At 43.1% G+C, this 23,729-nt stretch overlaps 1 protein-coding gene across 1 annotated transcript in view; it reads right to left on the bottom strand.

Moving 5' to 3' along the window:
• The window catches only part of rcl1 (RNA terminal phosphate cyclase-like 1), a 39,998-nt gene extending 19,558 nt beyond the window's left edge, over window positions 1-20,440 (bottom strand). The window contains exons 1-7 of the mRNA XM_084325200.1: window positions 20,264-20,440; window positions 19,829-19,900; window positions 19,224-19,399; window positions 15,485-15,559; window positions 9,895-10,019; window positions 8,071-8,196; window positions 3,640-3,796 (exon numbers count right to left, since the gene is read on the bottom strand). Of these exons, the coding sequence (XP_084181326.1) occupies window positions 3,640-3,796; window positions 8,071-8,196; window positions 9,895-10,019; window positions 15,485-15,559; window positions 19,224-19,399; window positions 19,829-19,900; window positions 20,264-20,393 (861 nt within the window). The 5' untranslated portion in view covers window positions 20,394-20,440. The remainder of the gene's footprint in view (window positions 1-3,639; window positions 3,797-8,070; window positions 8,197-9,894; window positions 10,020-15,484; window positions 15,560-19,223; window positions 19,400-19,828; window positions 19,901-20,263) is intronic.
• Window positions 20,441-23,729: the final 3,289 nt, after the last annotated feature.

Genomic DNA, 23,729 nt, shown 5'->3' with positions numbered 1-23,729 from the left:
AAAAATATTCATAATTATTATTATATATTTATAATTATTAAATAGAATATTCTATAGGCTTGCCATGGTAGTAGTCAGTGATACTGGTGTCATTCTGTGTTCAGTCATCCAATGAGTAAATTAATTGCCTACTGCCCCCTTAACACTTTCAGTGCCAGCAGGGGGCGCACGATTTAGCGCTTTAGTGCCAGCGCTCTATTCAATGAGAGGGCGAGCACATTTGCGAACGCATAAACTATATCTTAAATTATGGCTATGTTTCTAATACGCCGTCGCTTATCAATGACTTGCTTGCAGTCAACATTGTCGAAACGGATAGTTTTTTCATTGGTACATTTCCGTTTTATACCATTTTGAAAAACGCTTGTTTTTGGAGATTTCCAGAAAGAAAAAGAGATTCCACAGGAATCGCCCTTTACTGGAATACACAAAAAACGTTGTCATTTTTCGGCCTATTTATGAATCGTTTTCAAATAAACGCTAGATTATCGATAGTATGTGTACTTATGCACGCTAGAGAAGCGGGCTGAAAAATCGATTATCTATTTCCTGATCAACACACACACACATATAGGGCCCATGTTGATATATCTGTGAAAAAAGCTCCGATTACCCCAAGACTGGTAAAATAGATTCCTTACCTCAGATCAGATGTTCTCCAAAAAGATTATTCCAATTCCTGATCGCCATTCCAAATATCCATCGCGTTTATTGATCCAACGCTGGGTGCTCAAAACACATATTCCACGCTGTTCTGAGGGACCACAAAGACTGCAATCGGCTCGGATTACATGCCTGACAAGTAAAATGAGGATTCCGGATTTTCTTTTCCCCATGGATTTCCATTGACTCCATTCCAAAGGGTGCATTACCATCCGGGAGACGATAGGGGGCGGTATTTTCCCTGTTCGAGCTCAGAGTCCCAGTGGTAACGTGAGGCTGGATTGATGAAAGATTTATGGAAATCGCTAATAAAAAAAATAACGATTAATAACGAGATTTCTCGTTGTTGGCACTGAACGGTTGGCATGAAATAACGAGAATTCTCGTCGGTGGCACTCAAAGTGTTAACAACTTATGAAACAACTTAGTTTCAGTTTCACTTGTAGAGAGGATTTAACTTCATGTGAAGCCGAGACTGAAGAAGACTAGAGAACAGATATGTTACACAACAATGGATGGACACAGCAGAGGATTTATCAATATTTTGGATTTAAACACAGTAGCAGCAACTGGAGAGGAGCTCAGATGATCAGTCCAAAACGTATGTAGTGCTTTTTTCTTTTTCTTTTTTATCAGCTGTGACTGAGAAAGTCCGCGGAGAAAGTCTGCGCGTGTGTTTGCGACATGCGCGCGTCTTTCCATTGGTTACCAACCATTATTGGGCGAACAAGAAAACTGAAAAACTTTAATGACCCTGCTGTGTTCCAAACATAATAATTGGTTTTGTTTTAGGGACAACTAGGCTGTGTAGTAAACGGGAGCGGACTGAGGAGGGGAGAGCCGAGTGCAGAGTGTCAGTGCGCATTGTTAATTTTTTCTGTCCGCTTGTCAGTGTGCCTAAGCAAGCTTCAACGTTTTATTCATCATCTACATTTGGCAATACAAGCTTAATATTCAACGTTAAAGATCAATGTAAGCCAGTGTAAAGTAAAGTAAAGATATTGAGCATAGATTTGTAAAATGTGCAACCCTAGTTTCACCTAGTGGTATCAGACGTATTCTTCGTATGGTACCGCACCGTGAAACCTGTACCGTAAATTCGCGAGACAAATACACGTACCGTTACACCCCTAGTAGCAACGCTTGTAAAACTGAGTGAAACTTTGTGAGAACGTCTATTCCTCCCAGCTGCTCTCGCAGTGCGTGAGGTTGGTGCTAGCAGGGCCAGGTCGGAAAGCCACTGACACTCAAGAACTCTTTTCGAAACCTTACTGTCCAAACCCTGGTAATAAATGGCTCTGGGCACAGTGTGAAGGCCATCTCTCAGAGCTCAAATGATAAATAATTGATGTTATTCGACAGCCACATTTTTTACAGGTAATATTCCTGCTTACTGGTTTAAATTAATAATTTGATAGCATGTTGGACAAAAGGAAATAAAGGCTGTTCCCTTATAGATGCCTGTCCCAAATATAGGCCAGTTGTTGATTGAATGATTGAAGCAAATAAAAGCCTGGGGTATTAATTTAGGTTTTACGGCATGTTCTTTGTGGTGGTGGTGGCCTGCAGAATGACTATCATAGGTTTCACTCTCTCCACAATTCTTTCCTCAACTACTGTATAGACACTGACAGCTATGCAATTCTGGAGTTAAAGGTCCCATATTTTGTCCTTTTCAACAAGTTAATATAGGTCTTTGGGGTCCCCTAAAACATGTCTTGATGTCTTTTTCTTCAGATTATGCATTCTAGCAGCCTCTATACCTCTCTGTTTCAGTCCTGTTCTCAACGGCTGTTTCTGTGTCTGTAACGAGTGAGCCGCCTTAATCGTACAAATATGATCATTATCGTACATCTAGCCGCGGTGCATAAGCCTGTATCATCGAACGGAATTCAGAACAAACTGTGAAAGTAGGTGTTGCAGATCAAATATGACTCAAGGTCCAGCAATGGCATATCAAACTTACCATTACAAATGTTGTCAGGAACACATTTTAAGTAAAACTTTAGGTAGAAAAGGGAAGGTTAGAGTGAGTCGCCATTTTGTACACGCATATCTCTTCACACGCACGTTCTGAATGGCTTGTTTCAATAGGGAGGGTTCTTGTCACATCTGAACTGTAGAAACTGCACTATGTACATATTTCACAATTTCTCAGTGTTGAGACAAACCCCTCATTGTGTAAAAACATTGCAAAACACAGGAAAGGTCCATTTTTACAATAGGGGCCCTTTTAAGAAAAACAACCTAACGTTGAGATTGACAGCCATGTGGTTTTGTGGTTATACGTTTTGAACGGGTTACCCGATACGTATGGTTACCAAACTTGTCTCACAACTTAAGATACTTTTACTTAATTCAAGTAGAAATATGAAAATCGACAGATTCTGAGATGCGAGGTTTTCGCCAGACAACAGCGGGTGCCCACAGGAATTCTTGGCACTCAAAATGCCATTGTTGTTCATCAACTTCGTTTAAAAATAGAGACATCTAAAAATATATATATATATCTCAAATTCTAAATGTTTGATTTAATTTGCACTAATAAATCTTTGTATCAGAAACAGTGTGTGCGTGCGTGCCCACCCTGTAGATCTCCTCCTGCAGCAGTTTAACACAGTGTGTGTGTGTGTGTGTGTGTGTGTGTGTGTGTGTGTGTGTGTGTGTGTGTGTGTGTGTGTGTGTGTGTATGTATGTTTCACACCTGGTCAATGTTAGTATTCACCGTCAAAGATGAAAGAAGTTTATAATAATTATATTATAATAATAATTTATATTCTCCTTTGGTTCATTAAAATTTACTCAAGCATAGTAACACAATATTCCTGACACTGGGAATACATTCCCTGAGGTCCATAGTTGTCCCTAGATACCAAGAACGTGTAAATGGACCTTGTAGAAGTGGAGTAATCTTCCATTTACTTTTAGGCGAATTTTCTGAAAATATGGCGTGTATGTGTGTGTGTGTGCGCCCACCCTGTAGATCTCCTCCAGCAGCAGTTTAGCACAGTCCTTGCCCAGGTCCTCAGGCAGTAGGGGGGCCCCCTGTCCCTGCGGCGTGGAGGACAGCTCAGCACTGAGGAAGCAGCCGTTCAACGTCTCCGCCACCAAGGTCAGACCAAACCCTGGAGACCTGGGGAAGAGTCACTATGTTACACCGACATTTAAAGCACATGTAATTTATGTTACACTGACATTTTTCTATTTTATTTGCCCTTTATTTATACAGGTAAAGCACTATAAGAAAACACACTAGACAAACACTTTGATACCATCAGCAACAACAGCTTCAGAGTTCTCCCTTGAGATAATCATAAGCATTAATGTTACACCAACATTTAAAACAGGTGTAATTAATGTTACACCAACATTTAAAGCAGGTGTAATTTATGTTACACCAACATTTAAAGCAGGTGTCATTTATGGTACACCTACATTTAAAGCAGATGTCATTTAATTATGTTACAGCAACATTTAAAGCAGATGCCATTTTGGCTCTGTACACCATAATGGACTTTAAATGAAACAATCGAGATGTGCTTCAAGTGCAGACTTTAATTATCGGGTATTTACATTCAAATCAGGTGAACTGTGTAGGAATTACAACAGTTTCTACATGTGCAGTGCACTCCCCCCCCCCCCTTTTTTTAAGGGACCAAAAGTAATCGGATAAACTAACAATCCATAAATCAAATTGTCACTTTTAATACTTGGTTGCAAATCCTTTGCAGTCAATGACAGCCTCAAGTCTGGACCCAATAAACATCACCACACTGACTTTTGTCCCTGGTGATGCTCTGCCAGGCCTCTACTGAAACGTCTTCAGTTCCTGCTTGTTCTTGGGGCATTTTCCCCTTCAGTTTTGTCTTAATACTTCATGCATTGAGAATTGCATGCTCAAATGGATTCAGGTCAGGTGATGTGACTTGGCCATTGCATAACATTCCACTTATTTGGCTTAAAAAACGATTTGGTTGCTTTTGCAGTATACTTCAGGTCATTGTTCATTTGCACTGTGAAGTACTGTCCAATGAGTTCTGAAGCATTTCACTGAATATGAGCAGATAATATTCCCCTGAAACACTTCAGAATCCATCCTGCTGCTTTTGTCAGCAGTCACGTCATCAATAAATAAATACAAGGGAACCAGTTCCATTGGCAGCCATACATGCCCACGGAATAATACTACCACCACTATGCTTCACTGATGAGGTGGTATGCTTTGGATCATGAGCAGTTCCTTTCCTTCTATACTCTTCTCTTCCCATCATTCTGGTACAAGTTGATATTTGCCTCCTCTGTCGATAGGATGTTGTTCCAGAAACTGTACAGGCAGTTTTAGATGTTTTTTGGCAAACTCTAATCTGGTCTTCCTGTTTTTGAGACTCACTGATGGTTTAGATCTTATGGTGAACGCTCTGAATTCACTCTGGTGAAGTCTTCTCATGACACAGATACACCCACTGGAGAGTTGTCTTGATCTGACCAGCTGTTGTGGAGGTTTTTCTTCACCAGGGAAATAATTCTTCTGTCATCCACCACAGTTGTTTTCCGTGGTCGTTGGGGTCTTTTGGTGTCGTGAGCTCACCAGTGCATGCTTTCTTTTTAGGGATCTACCAAACAGTTGATTTGCATATCAAAACAAAACAAAGAAATGTAAACACAGTACCAAGAGGGACTCTTTTGCCTGGAGGTTGCCGTTTGACGGCATTACAGAGACTATACCTCTAAACCTCAAATTGTTCCCATCATTATGGCCAAAAATCGAATACATGCTGGCAGAAACCAGGCTGTAGAAGGCAAGCAAACCAAGGTTTTGATCTCCTGTAGCCGTCGCTGCTGCTCTGTGTACCAGGGATGTGATTGCGCCTTAACACTTTCAGTGCCACGGACGACAAATATCGCTTTATTGTTTTATTAGCGATCTGAATTGATATTTCATGCGTCTCCCGTTGGTACACCAGCCCCTACAGGAGCTCAGATTGGAAAAAAGCGGCCCCTATCGTCTATCCCTGTGTAACTGCAGGTCAGTCGTTTAGACTGACCTGGGATCTGTAGATCTCTGGGGGGGAGCCAACTGGCTCCTTGTGCTGGCGAGCAGTCTGCTCAAGAGCGATCTGCTCGCGGGACGGAAATCAGCCTGGAATATATATTTACAGCAGCCTATAATCAATCAATAAGCGTTGTAGAACCATTACCTATAAGCCTACTGCGAGGGGAAAGTGGGCTGGCTTGAGTTAGACGCGTGCTTGAAGAATTCAATGTCCAGAGAGCTCGTATCATTTTCGATATGCCAATCCTTTTATTGACCATTATCAACCAAAAAATATATACAAAAACTCTTTTTACTAATAACACTGAACGCCGACCTATACGGCACATCGACACGAACACGACAAGACACGGTCAAAAACTGTATGGCTATTCCACTTGCGCACCTGGGGCTTGTCACCCACTGATCAGTATATATGTGTAACCACCCCCTGTGGTGGTTGCCATGGTGACTGATAATGCCAAACCTCTGCACCGTGAGTTAAAATAAAACTAAATAAACAGAAGGGCATTTTGGCTCCAACAAGCGTGATCGATATTTGGAATGGCGATCAGGAATTGGAATCATCTTTTTGGAGAACATCTGATCTGAGGTAAGGAATCTATTTTACCAGTCTTGGGATAATCAGAGTTGTATTCGCTGAGATCTCAGCGTTTGCCCTATGTGTGATGTGGCTGTTTGGCTGTGATCGCTGATGAGGAAATAAGAGAATCGATTTTTCAGCTTGCGTCTATAGCGTGCATACGTACACATAATGATGATCTAGCATTTATTTGAAAACGATTCATAAATAGGCCGAAAAATTTATCGAATCTTTATATTTTCCTTGAAAACGAGGGCTTTTCAAAATGCTATAAAACAAAAATGAACCGATAAAAAAACAATCCGCTTCGACAATGTTGACTGCAAACGAGTCATTGATAAACGACGGGCAGATTAGACACATAGCCACAATTTAAAACATAGATTAGGCGTTTTTAACGCTAACATTGAAGTGGATGGTGGCATTCAACGGGGTAACTCAACGTTAATCAAAGGCACTGATAGTGTTAAGAAAAAAACCTGACCATTTTCTAAACGATCTTTTTTTTAAATTTTATAAACACTCCATTTGAATGAATGAACATTTTATTTGTATATATTGAACTGTTCACAGGAAAGAGGAAGGTGGGAGAGGAAAGGGACAAAGAAAATGAATCAAAATATATCAGTGTCCCCCTAAAAGATTTAAAGGGGGTCATCATTCACTATGAATTGAAAATGGGGGACCCTGATGTAAACAAGACAAACGTCTTTCTCTGGTCTGCATCCCCTTAACAATTGTATGTATTGAGCCGTACTGTATTGTACCCATTCTGCAATCTGTTAAATACAGTTTTCATTCATTCATCTTGACCCCTCCCAAGTCATCCTGGCTCAAACACTAACGTTAGGACCTTATCTTTTCTTCTTTGCAACCAGATTGTGCAACACCTATAACCGCCTCCTCTCGAAGTCTTGCCTACTGCGAAGGGCTGCAGTTGGACTAATGGACTCTTTTGCTTTTCTTTTGCTCTCAGGTCGATTTTGAGAATGAAGGTGGTGACATTTCTCCATCTCAGCTTCTTGGTTATGTCTAGGTTGGCTTCTGTACCTCATGCTTGAGAGTTTGATGTTTCTACAGAGCTTCACATTAACTGGACAATGCTTGCTCTCCCTTGAGTAGTGTTGAGTGCGGCACTGCTTGCAAGTAACCTTCCCTGGTTGGTCAGTTTTACAAAAGCAATCCAGTGTTAGTGTGTTTCCTAGTGTGTTGACGTCTTTACAGCATCTCGCGCCACTCAACAAAACTGCTAACATTATCGACAGCCAATGAAAATCTGTTATGCAAGAATAGCAGGTCTGATAAATGTTGCTTTCGCGTTTCACTTAGACCAGGTGAAAAAATTATCAAAACATAATTTTTTTATTACACTTTTTTTTGTATGAATATTTTATCATGATTTTAGGTCAGAAAAAACGGAAATCCGGTAAAAACCGGAAAAATCACATCCCTGGTGTACACCGGCCTGGGTTTCAACACAGCATCTAGCATTATTCAGGAAATTAATCATTTATTTCTTCCCTAACAGGTTTTCTGCGTTTCCCTTTTAATCTCGCTGCCTACATAGCTCATGATGTGGAAAAGTGGGTATTGGAGTAGCTATTTGGTCATTGGTAGACAATTTGGTTTCCCAAGGGCACAAATAAGGTTAAATGGGACTTCCTATTTAGAGTTGCCCCTTACCATTAAAGGCATCAAAATGTCTCAATTGATGGTCCTTGATAGAACTGCGTGGTTGCAGCAGATTTGTTTTTCTCATCTGGGGACTTACTTGCCAGAGCTGGTACCCTTCATGTGGTCAGTGTAGATGTAGATGTCTGGAATGAACTTGTTGAGGATACTCCTGGCTGAGTCCACCATCCTGTTGGCCATCTGAGGAGACACTCGCACGGAATACCTGGGTTTACACTGTCATGGAATAGTCACTGATCCAGATGTAACAAGGTTGAAACCTAACCGGAATAGACGTTTATCCAGATGTAACAAGGTTGAAACCTAAACGGAATAGACACTGATCCAGATGTAACAAGGTTGAAACCTAAACGGAATAGACACTGATCCAGATGTAACAAGGTTGAAACCTAAACGGAATAGACACTGATCCAGATGTAACAAGGTTGAAACCTACGCGGAATATACGCTGATCCAGATGTAACAAGGTTGAAACCTAAACGGAATAGACACTGATCCAGATGTAACAAGGTTGAAACCTAAGCGGAATATACGCTGATCCAGATGTAACAAGGTTGAAACCTAAACGGAATAGACACTGATCCAGATGTAACAAGGTTGAAACCTAAGCGGAATAGACGCTGATCCAGATGTAACAAGGTTGAAACCTAAACGGAATAGCGGGGGAAGGGTGACAAGGCCTTAGGATGACTAATGCATTACATTCATGTCTGAAGGTGAACAAAGGCGGCACTAGCCTTCCAGTTAACGTTTTGTCATAATTCTAATGCTCTACGGCAGGGGTAGGCAACCCTAGGCACGCGTGCCTGCATAGGCACGCGGGGGCATTTGCATAGGCACAGGGGGCAGCAGTTTATAAAAAAAAAAAAAAGGATAATTATTATTTTTTAGCTCTGAAATATTATAGTGAAATATTTTGCACTGTTGTCGCATTTATCTTGTTGAAATCCTCCCACAGGTTCTTTTTACTACCACATATTTAATTGAGACCCTTTATTTGTTTATTATTTCAATTTAGCTGGAAATACATTGCTACATCATTCAGTAACATTTGCAGAGCCTTATAACAAAAACATTATTACGGCCACCATTGTGACCAGTGGGATTAATCAACACATTTTATTATTTATTTTTCTATTTCATTGAACATTGCACATGTTAAAAGCCATTTTTTTTTACTCAAAATGTGAGTATTACCAAGTCAACTTGTGTTCTTAAAACAATGACAATAAACATAGTTTTATTAGGTTGAAATAATGTGGTTGTGTACTTATTTTTCTGTTAACTTATTATGGATTGAAAACCTTAATGCACAGTAACTGAACTCAATATTTTTAAGTTCTGGTAACTTATAATTATAATTTTTTTTTCAGTGTAGTCTTGCGATCAATCAAAACTTATTTACACGATATACCTCACATTCACCCTCCATTCACATCCTGGTGTTCTCCATTAGGCCTGTAGGTGGAGCTATGACAGCACATGTACAGTACACACACCGATGGTGTGTGATGTGTCCAAAAATGAATGGGCAAATGTGAGTGAAATTGTCGCACTGTATGCAGCTGTTTGTCTGCATTGCATCCCCCCCCCCCCCAACTCAGATTTAGGGTTGATACAACCATCATAATAATATTGTTAATAATGTAAAAATTATCATTAAAAATACCTGATTATGAGAAAAAAAAGTACGATGCATGGAATATTGTTGAGGCACACTAGTTACAACTATATTTCAAACAGGCACTCCATGTCAAAAAGGTTGCTGACCCCTGCTCTACTGTGTTCAGCGGCCAGTAGCCGACGTGACATCATCATCAGAATGTTCGATTCTCAACATTCTAATCTCTCACGCGAGATCGTACACCGGAAAGGGTTAAAGGACCGCGGGAAGGAAGGATACGCCACTCCTCTTATCCTCTTTATCTTCCCCGGATCGGTCAGCTGGATCGGTCTGATGGTCCTGCGGACGGGACAGGTGAACAGGACCTCTCCTCCTCCGCCGGGTGCTATCCCTCTCTTCACCACCTGGGGGCAGACAGAGAGGAGGGAGAGAGACAGACAGATGAGAGAGAGACAGACAGAGATGAGAGAGAGGAGGGAGAGAAAAAGAAAGACAAAGAGAGAGAAACAGAAACATGAGCATCTTTAAAGGTGCTGGCGCTGAACCTGTTAACACATTCAGTGCCATTCACGTGTTAACACATTTCTGAGGCCCGACCGTTGAGTGCCAATCACGTGTTAACACGTTTCTGGGTCGTTTTTAATTTTTTTCGATTTTAATACCCTATTAAATGTCAGGGAGCTGTATGTTGCCTGTAAAAGACATACTGGGACTCCGAAGGTGCAGTACCGGCCGCATCGTACCAGACGGCGGTATCAAGCACCCTTTGAAACATTGTGTCTTGGGCTGTGCGTCGATTATATGGGTCCGGGCGAAATTTTCTTTGTCGGGCAAGTGGAGCGGTTGTCCCGATCGGATTGAGAAGAATCAAGTACTCCCGATCCGTGTTTTGTGATGGATTATGTTGGCGACACGATGGACATAATTACTTGGAATGGCGACCAGATAATCGGAATACCGTAATTCCTCTAATAGTGACCGGTATTCAATTACAAACCGGGTCTCTATTAATGGCCGGGTGCGCTCTTGAGCTAAGCAATTATAAGCCGACCTCCTAATACAAGCCGGGTTACTAATATACTGAGCTGCATACTGAGCTGCTATGGTAAAGTTACTTGATTTCACTTTGAAAACGTTGAAATGACCAGTGACCACCTGTATTGCACTGTTTACTATTTCATACAGTACTTGGTTTCAATAAATGAACCCAGTACATTTTACTGGGTTCAAACTGACACAAAATGTTGATTTATTCATTATGATCCGTTTGAAAATTAGAAATATAGGCCTCTCTCTTATACATGCCTCCTCCTAATAAAAGCCTGGTACCCGCTACAGTTTAAGCAAATACAAGCCCGGGTCACTATTAGAGGAATTACGGTATTCCTTTTGGGGCACATCCTAGTCAAGGTAAGGGCTATATGATATCAATCTTGCGTTGATCAGAGCATGCCTTCATTGCAATCCGAAAGTGTTACTGTAACGTTACTCCACAACATATGCCGTTAGTGGCGATCAGAGCATAAAAAAACGACCCCCCCACCACGCTTTCATGCATTCATGATAGAACATAATACCTATCATATGCATTTGATTTTTTACTTGTAGCGTGTGTAGGGATGAAATGCCAATGCATTTAGTATAATACACGTTGCGTGGCATTACCAGCCTCCCAGGAATTACCCTAGACCGCTCTAAAACCATACTTTCACCACGGTATAAAACAGGAATGTATGGATGGATTTTTTTTTTCTTTTTTGCATCTTGACCGGAAGAAACTCAGTGTCAAATGACCATAGTATTATCATCATCAACCTTTATTTATTCTCGAAATTACAATTGAGGTCACCCTCATTTTCAATGTAGTCGAGACTTTACAGACATTTCAATGCACACATTTCTACAATATAACAATAATAAATATTAATAGCTATCTACATAGTACTCTCAGTCCAGAGTGCACCACAGCAGTATAAAAAATTAAAAATTAAATAAAAATGAACATGGGCATAAAATCAGCACACAAATTGACAAAATAAGAAATTGCATAAACCTCAGACATATTAAGAAACGTGCAGATTTAAGAATAGGGCCTAACAAAAATAATGGTTGGTTTCCGGTTGCCGACCAACCCTGCAGATTTATGTGCGACCCAATAATGAGTTTCTATTGGCGGAAAAAAATACGCATTTTCCAGTAGAGAGCGCCAGACTCCAGCAAATGGCCGTGAGCTACAGTGTCAACATGGATGTGTGCACCGTCCGTAACCATTGTTTGTTTGTGCGGTGTGCCTCCTAAAATAGTCAGACTGGGTGCAAAAACATTTGAAGATGTGCTCCTAGAGGTAAAACAGTGCACTTGTTGCTTTATATCAGCAGCTGGCAAAGTGGATAGAGCGGACAAATGGACAGACATTGCCAACGATGTATTGTCAACCACCACCCAGCTTGGGTCCCATGCCCAGAGTAGTAGAATTTCGCAGAACATCGGCGCGTGTTAAGCTTATTTCAATTCAAGTACTTAGCACTGAAGTGCAAGGCTCCAGCGCCAGGACCTGTACCCTCCACAAGCCAGTCTGCCTTCAACTTGCTGTTTCGTGCACAGCAACGTATACATTTGCCTCCGCTGAGAACTGAACAAAATAAAAAAGACGAGTTACATGCTTACATAGATATAGAACACTAGATAGCCCACGCTGCCGGCCAATGGAGAGCGACGTCGTCGTAGGGCGGCCATCTTGCTCCAGGCAGCTCAGCTACTGATAACCCTCACTCAAGGCTGACTGGAGCAAGATGGCGGCGGTTCAGAGACGCTGGTGACTCCGCCTTAAGCTATCTAGTGTTCTATATATATCTATGCATGCTTACGCGTGTATTCCACGACAACAAATTAACTTCCGGTGCCACCCCCTATCTCTCCCGGGCGGAAACACACCCACAGCTAACAGTGACACACACAACGGCAGAACATTATTACAGTACGTTTCATTTTCATGCAAGCACTGTTTCTGTAATAGTATGAATTTGAGATAATATTTTTTAAGTTTGTATTGGAGCTGGCAAGAAGCACGTTGTGGCCAGACCATATGGGAAGCAAAACTGAGCATTTTCAATGACTGCATTTGGGCTTTCATGCCTGGCACTGTTTAACATTGCCATGTCTTCAATACTATAAAAGCAACAATATATGGATATTAAACATCCTGGCAGAGTACATGCACCTGTGGTGTCAAAAAAAAAAAAAAAATTAAAAATCCTTAGGAAAGAATAAAATAAAAGAATAAAATAAAATAAATTCCCTACCTACCCATGGCCAAACTGACAACCAACAGGAAACCAACAATATTTTGTATTATGCCTAGGCATAAAATAAGTACAATAGTATAATGTCGCTCGAAGGCATGTGAACCCCCCCGGAACAGTCAGTCCCCCGAACACCTCACATCAATCCCTACCACATCCCCATCCAAGACGCACCCCCCGATAAGGCACACCATGACCGAAGGAAAACACAAACAGCCCGCGCGCCACTCACACCGCCATGCACGGCGATGGGAATGCCAACCCCACGGACCGCTCCATCTACCCCAGCCCCGGCACCTCCGCCACCACAAGGAAAACCAGCGAACACCACGCCCCCACCCCCAAACTCCACAGAGGAATGACAGGCCACGTGTCCCAGGACCCGCAGCCACGCCAAAGGAGACACGACTCCACACACTCAAGCAGACAGACACAACAGCGGCCAAACGAGAAGACATGCTAGGTTTTAGTGAGTGTTTCCGTACCTTCGCGTGGGGTATGTCTGGGAATGTTGCATTTATTTATTTTGCATTTATTTTAAATTTTTTGGACTTTATGGTGTTCTTGTTTTTTTCTTGATTTATTGTGATGTTTCTTCTTGACTTGTTTAAAGAAGACGTGTCCGGCCCATGGGGACATTAACGTGTGTTGTCGGGCCTTACAAATAAATTTGATTTGATGCAGGGTCGGTCCGAGATGACACCGGGACCCCCGGGACACAGCAGAAGCCACAGCGAGCCCCCCACGCAAGGAACCCTAAAACCAGTCAGCGAACCGAGGGAGCCCAACCCTGAAGACCAACCAAAGCACACGCAAGAGACCAATACCCAACTCCGGGGAAGGCCTAGGAAAGGTCCAGTCGAAGCCACAGGCGCCATAGGCTCCAACCAAACCCCCCCCCAGAGTCGAACACCAGCCCCCTGCATGCCCCCCGAAAGACCCCGGCCAGCCCCCATCGCTGAACTCCCCCAACCCACCGACACCACAGGGATCCCCTGCACAAAGAACCCACCATAACCCCTACAGTACCCCAAAGTGTCCCAAAGGTCCCAGAGCCATCCCAGACCACCATGTCCATCCTCCCGAACATCCAGAATCACCGCCCCCCTCGGCACGGCTACAGGCCATGGGGCACATGACCCGCCACCCCCCCATAGAATCCGAAAGCAAAAACATAGAATCCACCAATCCCCCCGCACAGACATGGCCACCAGGACCAGAGGCAACAAAGCAGCGCACAGAAACGACACCCCCACCACTACACACAAACAATTAGTGATGCACCGATGTGAAAATTGTGGTCGATACCGATAACCGATATTAATATTTCTGTTCTGGCCGATACCGATATTTACCGATGTCGATATCTCTGTATAGAAAACACTTTTTTATGATAATCAAATAAAGAGCTATTTTCCAAAACGCATATTTTTTTTTACTTTTGTAACTTATTTTCAGAAATTACTGATATTTTGAAACTATGGCCAAAACATAAAAAAAAATTAAAAAGATAAAAAAAATTTAATAAAAAAATGTATATCACCCCATATCGCCCCTATTTTGATATCGGATCGATACCGATGTGTAAAAAAACGGCCATATCGACCGATATTATATCGGCGGCCGATATATCGTGCATCACTACAAACAATCCAAGTACACTCAAACTACCCGCATCCCCCTCCAGCCACGACACGCCCCACCGGAAACTGTGTCCCAAATGACGACAACAAAGACCAATGTGCGAAACACCTGAAAGACTATATACTACCCTAAACTAATATAAGTAGGCTAAGAAAAACAATTAGACTGTTGCAGGCAGGCCTGTAAGTAAACCTCTAAACTTCCCCTGCGTTATAGGTAGTTTCATCTTCAGTGAGAGCTGAAGAGAGTTCCATGTTGTAGGGGCACTGATTTTCCAAGTTGGGTCTGTACATGGGGGACCTCCAGTGTAAGCCAATCATTAGAGCGAGTCATATAGGGTCTAGTGTTCTGAACTAATAGTGATGCGAGATAAGGAGGTAATTTCCCGTTAATGGCCTTAAGGATAAATAAATACCAATGTTGATTTCGCCTATCTGCCAGAGAAGACCAACCCATTTTCTCATATAAGATGCAGTGGTGTGTAGTGTGTATCATATCTGTCACCAGTGATAAATCTAAGAGCAGAATGATAAACAGAATCTAGTGGTTTGAGAGTCGAAGGGGCAGCATTTCTATAAATCACATCTCCATAATCCAAGACAGATAGAAAGACTGCTTCAATAACCCTCTTTCTACATATCATTGGGAAACTTTTGTATTGTATCCATAGCTATAATATAGAATATAGTTATAGCTCTACACACAAGGTGACGGACTCCATTAGTTTAATGCTGGGACTGAATAGATGGGCCCGGAAATAATGCGGCACCCAAAGTGTTAAGAGAGTAATTGAGGAATATTTGAAGAAATGTGAGAAAAATGTCCTGTTCTTTTAATACAGCCCTCTATAGTCATTCTGCAACGTTGAATCCTCCTCAGCGATCCAAATGATTGACAGGTGACACTATCCAATCCTCACTCACCTTGAGATCCAGGGTATCTCCCTCGATACCAAACTGCTTCATCAGTGGGATGGCTACAGACTTCAGCAGGTCAACCTGGGGCAGACAAAGTGGAGACAACTAGAATGTAAAGGACCATATTGGTATGGTGATACATTTATAGAGCGGCTACAAATTATTATTTAAGTAACCGATTCAAACAATTATTTTATGACTTAATCTGTGCATCTAAACGATTAATTTGATTTAAAGGAACACGCCAACATTGCACTTACCCATCTTCTCCAGAGACAGACAAGAAGATAGATACCATTTTCTGCGCATTCAGTAGAAAGCTATGCGGCTGCACGTTAGCCAAGCTTAGCACAATGCAGGCACGATTCTTGCTAAAAATGTGAACTCCCTAAGAATTGAGATCAGAGAATCGTGACCCCTACACGATTCTTCTTTTGTATTTCTGTCAGACTAGACATTTTGGAACATTTAACTGCCACCAAGTAAATGTGTCAAAACATCGATGCAATAATTTATCATTTGTATTTGATTCAGTCGATTAATTGTGAATCTCCTATGAACCTACTGTAGCACCCTGAAAATATGGCTATTATTCAGAAGTGCTGACTTGCCTTTTATCTCCCCTGGTACACCAAGACGTATTAACTAGTTTCCATTAATATCCCCTCGATCAATGACGCAGGTTTCTCCTTCTCCTACCGGCTGGAATATGGATTATAAACAATAACACTGGATCATATTCTTCCACCCAGTGTTTCCCTGTGGGGCTAGTAGGCGGTACCAGCAGGGGGCGGCGGTGGCAGGCAGAGAGCGTACGAGAGAGACGGAGAAGGAAGCAAGCCAACTGAGACGGAAGAGGCAGGAGCGAGCCTCTTCGACAGTGGACTTGGATGTGATCGGTCGTGTCTTGACGGAGCCCTGTGGTGTACCACACGGGTGAACGTATTGAACTTGAGTATATTACGGGTTATCCTAGAAAAGTAACCGTAGGGGAGCGTTGCATGTTTTCCCCACTGAATAACCCTAGTGATACAACGAGTTATCCTAGAAGAAATGCGGTATAGCCAAGTGTGGCTTAAGTTAAAGATATTCCCTCTAGTGAGGTGCCCCGCCAGCGTGGCTTGAAGAAGACCGGTGTTTAGAGACACCCTGCGTCATTATATATCACGGCTAGCAGGAGGGCTGTTTGGGACCCTAAGAGTAGCTTCAGTTAAGGTAGGGCCAGGGTGTTGTTGCGCGTCTATCCAGCACCGGCCGTCAACAACCAGTCTTCGCCGGCGTGGATGTCTGCTCTGCACCGGCGGTCTGCAGCCCAGCACGGGAGTTCTTCCCGTCCAGCAGAGGCGCCATCATCCAGCACACGCTCCCAGCCCGCTACTGCTTCCTCTGCTCCAGCCCCGCTTGCTAGTGCCCGTGACGAGATCGTTCGACGCCATCTTGCTACCCCGAACAGTGGTGGCGCGGCGAGGATGCCATCTTGGTTGAGTACAGTAGAGCGCCAGTGCTCCGGATCTTATTGCACAGTACACAGTGTAATGCGGCCTACGGGCGAAGCTAACGTTGCTAAATCCAGTTCATAGGGGTACCCCATACACATTATATGCTGGCATTAGTATAGGACTTTTGTTTTGGTACAGTGGGCCCACATTTTTGATTTCCTTAGAGTGTGATAACGTGTTGGTTCTTTAATAATAATTTCCCATCTAATCAACCCTTTCCCAGTGGGGAGGTTACAGACCAGAGGTATTATTCCTACCATATAATTAAAGCCTGATAGAGGTATTATACATGGTACTGACCCAGACGTGGGTGATGAGTCAAATACATTAAAGTATATTATTCCTGGTGCTAACACAGAGGTGTGTGTAGAATATACGTGTACATAAGGTATTGAGTTACAACTGAGCAGTAGTAGGATTTCATTCCATTGGACCACTCCTATTAAACTTTTGTACTCAAACGTACCAATTAACATAAAAACATTAGATGGGATTCTGTGTGCGCAGGGCTGTACGTTAACTTTTTTTGCACATAGCACTGGTGCTACAGAGGTTGATAGTTTTGTAGCACTGGCCAAAATCTTGTAGCACAAGTATAAAACGTGTTATATTTGTAACAGTCACAAATGTGCCTATTGTATTTATGTTATTTAGTTGCAGTCAGGGAACAAACTTAACTTTTTGACTTACCAGCCATTTGGCTGGTAGATTTAAAAAAGGCAGATTTTTAACCAGCCAAAAATTATAAATTGCTTTTTAGTATATCGCCATGTGTTATTATTACTATAATACTCTCATATGCTATTTTTAATTAATATCATAAACAACATAAGGAATATTAGCATAATTTTGAGTGGACTGAAGGAATGAGTCAGCGTTAATAGTTTTAAATGCAAATAATTTATTGAAACATAGAAGTGGGGTCGGTTGGGACACACACACACACACACACACACAATGGGGGACCCTGATGTAAACAAGACGAAAGTCTTTCTCTGGTCTGCATCCCCTTAACAATTGTGTGTATTGAGCCGTACTGTATTGTACCCATTCTGCAATCTGTTAAATAAAGTTTTCATTCACACTGTTTCAACTCACCACCCCCGCATCATATTGTAGTCTAGTCTGTCTTCAAACTTCCACTCCTCTCGACACACACACACACACACACCCTTTCCCCAGTCCACACTGTCTCTAATTCTCTATGGCTCTGCCTCTGATCAGGATTAGCTTGTTAGCTTATGCTAATGTAACGTTCATTTCGGGCGATGTGGGCATAAAGGAATGGCGACGATGCAAAGCGTGTTAGATGCATTTGACCCGTTGTGAAAAAAAAAAACACCACAGACTTATTTCGGATCGCAAAATAGCCGCAGTCTGCTGTGCAGCTCCGCTCCGCTCGGCTGAGAGCAGAAGGCAGAAGCACGGTCTGGGGCGGATATGACATCACGGAGTTGCTATGGGTTTTTTCAAAATAAGAGTATCATATGAACCTGACTGTTGCTAACTGCCGGAGCCCAGATATATCATGACTGGAACTGCGCTTAGGCGGAAATGAGACCTGTGACAGGATTTTCAAAATAAGAGTATCAATATGAACCGAATGCCTATCGCACCAGTGCTACTGAAGTAAATCCATTCATCGCACAGACCTCTGTTGCTGTAGCACGTGCGATATATATGTCGCACTGTACAGCCCTGGTGCGTGTCCATTACTGTGCACAGTATTAGCTATTTTGGTGTGGGTAACGCTACTATAATTAACCCCTTCCTATTCCACCTTTCCCTTTGTATTGTAAGGTTTCTAGTGTCACTGAGGGAGGGTACTGCTTGCGGGGGGAACCAAGTTATTTATTTACAATTCAGTCACTAGGTGTGGGAGGGTTAAAGGAGTAATTGGGGGAGGTGAGAGCGTGTTGGGGAGTACTGCTGACCGCCCTGAGAGGGAGAGGAAGACCAGAGTACCAGACCAGGTTGGTAAATCCGGGGCCCCATCCACTCCCACTGCCAGCCTCCAGTTGGTGCTCCAGACCCAAAGACGGAGGTGCAGTCGGACAGAGATCTACTGTGTCTCGCTACCCAGTGGCTGTGCACACCCGTTCCCACGAAGCAGGGATAATCCACCCTGCTACACTACCTTAAATTTATGTCCTGGTTGTGTTAACAAAAAGGTTGCCTCTTTCAATGCACATATTGGACCGGATGTGTGTGTGTGTGTGTGTGCGTGTGCGTGTGCGTGTCCTCACAGAGGGGTCAGTAGGGTCGTTGGTGACTCCCTTCAGAGTGGCCTTCAGAGCGGTCTTCATGAAGGGAGCTAGCATGAGCAGGGCCTCCAGATAGTAGCCTATGGAGCGCTCAGTGCTACACTCATGTTCTATGGTGCCCCCATACAACAAGCCAGGCTGATAGAACAACACAGTACCTAGAGCAGATGAAAGAAGAAGGCAGTGTTAAATGTGTTCTATTTTTTTAAAAGGTGCTATACATTTTTATGTAAAGTAAAACTACTACTACCACAGAGCTTTTAGAAAGGTGCAGTGGAATGCACCTGATTGGACAAACTAGTCTAGTGGCTGAATGTTATCTAATAGCACCTTTAAGTTTCTTCACTGGTTAGTTGCAAAAGGCCTGCATGAGCTATAACAGCTGAGATAAGGTTATTACAGGCGTGTTTCATGGTGCTACTGTATGGCAAACTAGACTGGCAGTGGTAAATTAAACAGTACTTAGAAGAACTTGTTTGTCTAGAGGAATAATGTCCCATTTCAAAATGTGAACTCAGAAAACAGTTACTCTGTTTGTACACGTGCAAAATGAATAATTAGGAACTCGCCAGTGCACAATAACTCACCTGTTTGGTTGATCTCTATTCTGGTACCATTGGTCACTTTATCTAAAAGTCTAATGAAGCTGGCCTCAAAATCTAGAAGAAACACAAAGAAAACGATGCAATATATAATCAATTTGTAGGGCATCATATGTGTATGATACATTTACGATGCCCATCAATGTGTGTGTTTTACTACTGTCGTTGAATCTGAACCTGAGTGAAAGTACCTCTCACATCACATGCACACTGACACACACCTGTGTGACTGAACCAGTCAACTCTGTTGACCTGGCCAACCATACAAGAGATGTATGGAACGGTCTAAAACGATTTCCCACACGTTTGACGACCAGGGAATAAACGCACTCCCTAACTGCGTAACAGCTAGCATTAGCCAACAAGCTAACCAGCTGTGAAACTACGACGCCACATGTGAGACGCTGTTTTGGTACTTACCACGGAGTCCTGGGTTGTCATCTTTTGATCGTATGTTTTTAATTTTGACCCTTTTGCCACTAAGCGTTGATAACACTAGTCTCTGTCTAAAGAAATTGCATCCATCGTACGCGAGCCCTTGGCTTGCCATGTTGTTGTTGTGTGTGCCTCTCTCTCCCACAGAGGTCCACGTGTGTTTGGCTGCTGGAGGGAGAGGAGACGGGTGTGGGGGAGGCGAAGCTACGGCGTGGCAATAGGGTCAAATCAAAAGTAGTCTGGTGCAACATTTCAGCTGTCCACTAGATGGCGGCAGATTACCATCTAACGAAGCGAGAAGCATCCATCTGCAGAACGTCGGCCCCAGCCCTCTCAGGCCCCACGCTGTCAGGCCCCTCAGTAATTTGCCCGCTCAGCAGTGCCACCCACCCAATGGCTGAATTGCCAATGGCTGAATTGGAGTATTGCACTGTGCGGGTTTGATTGATTGATTGATTGATTGAAAACTTTATTAACAGATTGCAGAATGGGTACAGTACAGTACAGCTAAATACACCTACCTGGGTTCCATCCTAGAGGCTAATCTTTCCTGTGACAAAATGGCATCCAATGTAATAAAAAAAGTCAACCAACGAACTCGATTCTTGTACCAGATCTCCTCTCTGGTAAACAAGAATACCCTGAAGACTCTGGCAGGAGCACTCATTCAAGGGTACTACGACTATGCTTGCACCTCATGGTACCAAAGCACCTCAAAGGCGCTAAAAACAAAATTACAAACATCTCAAAACAAACTGGTCAGACTACTGCTTGACCTTACTCCTAGAACCCACCTCACCCCTGCCCACTTTGACAACCTAGGATGGCTTAGAGTAGACGACAGAGTACAGCAACTTGCAATGGGCCTGGTCTACAAGATACACTACGCGACCAAGGTACCCATGTACATGTCAAAATACTTCCCAAAGGTCAGTGAATACCACGATCACAACACCAGAGGGAGCTCCACAAATCATGTTAAACCCAGATTCGGCTCAAACAAGGGACTAAACACGTTTCGCAATTATGCCACATCAATGTGGAACGCCCTACCCAAAGCTGTAAAGGAATGTGAATCACTCCCCACTTTCAAAAACACTCTCAAAGAACACCTACGGGAGACTGCAATTCGAAACTGGCCCCTACAAATGTCCTAACCCAGTTGTACAGTAAATGACCAAGTATGGCTTTGTCAGTATTCCAATGTACAGTGTACAGTGTCCCCCCCCCTACCCACCCCCCCCCCCCCCCCCACCTCCAATGTACAGCCCCCACCCCACCTACCCAACCTCCCCCAATGTACAGTTTCTACGTCAAATGTATATACACTCTTTTTCTGGACACTTTTTGTATCACAAACAGTACTGTATTTGCAAATCTGATATGTCATAAATGTATAAATGTAGCAGTACTGTCTATCTGTATGTCATGTATGTCATATATGTTATGATGAATGGAAAATGGGGGACCCTGATGTAAACAAGACGAAAGTCTTTCTCTGGTCTGCATCCCCTTAACAATTGTATGTATTGAGCTGTACTGTACTGTACCCATTCTGCAATCTGTTAATAAACTTTTCAATCAATCAATCAATCAATCAATCAAACACACAATTGTTAAGGGGATGCAGACCAGAGAAAGACTTTCGTCTTGTTTACATCAGGGTCCCGCATTTTCAATTCATCATAACACATACATGACATACAGATAGACAGTACTATACATTTATGACATATCAGATTTACAAATACAGTACTGTTTGTGATACAAAAAGAGTCTAAAAAAGAGAGTATATACATTTGACGAAGAAACTGTACATTGGAGGAGGTTGGGTAGGTGGAGGGGGGGGTTGGGTAGGTGGGGGGGGCAAACTGCAAACTGTACATTGGAGGTGGTTGGGTGGGGGGGGGGTTGGGTGGGGGGGGGTTGGGTAGGCGGGTGGGGGGGGTAACTGTACATTGGATTATCGATGAAACCTTACTTGGTCCCAAGAAGAGGGTCTCGTGTATTATTGGGTTAGGACATTTACTGTACATTGGAGGGGGTTGGGTTAGGATCTGATCGTTACACTGACACTATGTCTATTTGTATTAATTTGTTTTTTCTTGATTTGGAGTAGTGGAAATATCTTTAATAATATTTGGAACGGCGTGTGTCTGGAGGACAAAAGCATTGGGATGTGTGTCGGTATCTTACCAGTAACTGCATTTGCGATTTGTCAAAGCTGGACAACCCACAGGTAGTTTTTTACTGTACTGTACGCCTATATTCGAATACCAACGGAGTTGTGCATTTTGCTAATCTGATTGGCCACTGACGTTTCTGGTCATGTGACATGTGCACCAATCGTGTGACGGCAAGTTCTTTCGACGGTTAAGCTTAGGCACTCTTTCGAAGTTGGTTAAGGTTAGAGTTTGTCTTAGAGCATGGCGATAGAACGCCAGCCCTGATTCCAAACTCTAACCTTAACCAACTTCGAAAGAGTCGCCTAATCTTAACCAGTGATAAACTAGGCGTTAGGTAGTTTGCAGGCTGTTCGACGCGGAAATGGGCAAAGACACAGCTCGTCACGCGATTGGGCGCACATGTCACATGACCAGAAACGTCAGTGGCCAATCAGATTCGCAAAACGCACAACTCCGTTGGTATTCGAATAGACGCGTACTGTACCCATTCTGCAATCTGTTAAATAAAGTTTAAATAAACGCATCGCGGATCTGCCCGCGGATCTGCAATGTACAGTGTACAGTGTCCCCTACCCAACACCCCCCCCCCACCACCTCCAATGTACAGTTCCCCCCCCCCCCCCCCCACCCACCCACCCAACCCCACCCCACCTACCCAACCTCCTCCAATGTACAGTTTCTACGTCAAATGTATATACACTCTTTTCTGGACACTTGTTGTATCACAAACAGTACTGTATTTGCAAATCTGGTATGTCATGAATGTATAGATGTAGCAGTACTGTCTATCTGTATGTCGTGTGTGTCATATATGTTATGATGAATTGAAAATGGGGGACCCTGATGTAAACAAGACGAAAGTCTTTCTCTGGTCTGCATCCCCTTAACAATTGTATGTATTGAGCTGTACTGTACTGTACCCATTCTGCAATCTGTTAATAAAGTTTTCAATCAATCAATCAATCAATCAATCAATCAATCAATCAATCAATCAATCAATCAATCAATCAATCAATCAAACCCGCACAGTGCAATACTCCAATTCAGCCATTGGCAATTCAGCCATTGGGTGGGTGGTGCTGCTGAGCGGGAAAATTCCTGAGGGGCCTGACAGCGTGGGGCCTGAGAGTGCTGGGGCTGCAATACTCCAATTCAGCCATTGGCAATTCAGGCATTGGGTGGGTGGCGCTGCTGAGCGGGCAATTTCCTGAGGGGCCTGACAGCGTGCGGCCTGAGAGTGCTGGGGCTGACGTTCTGCAGATGGA

This window comes from Notolepis coatsorum, assembly GCF_963971535.1.
Source record: "Notolepis coatsorum genome assembly, chromosome: 11".
In the NCBI taxonomy this organism is placed as follows: domain Eukaryota; kingdom Metazoa; phylum Chordata; class Actinopteri; order Aulopiformes; family Paralepididae; genus Notolepis; species Notolepis coatsorum.
Note: the sequence above shows the minus strand (reverse complement) of the source record. Positions and strands in the feature narration are given on the sequence as shown.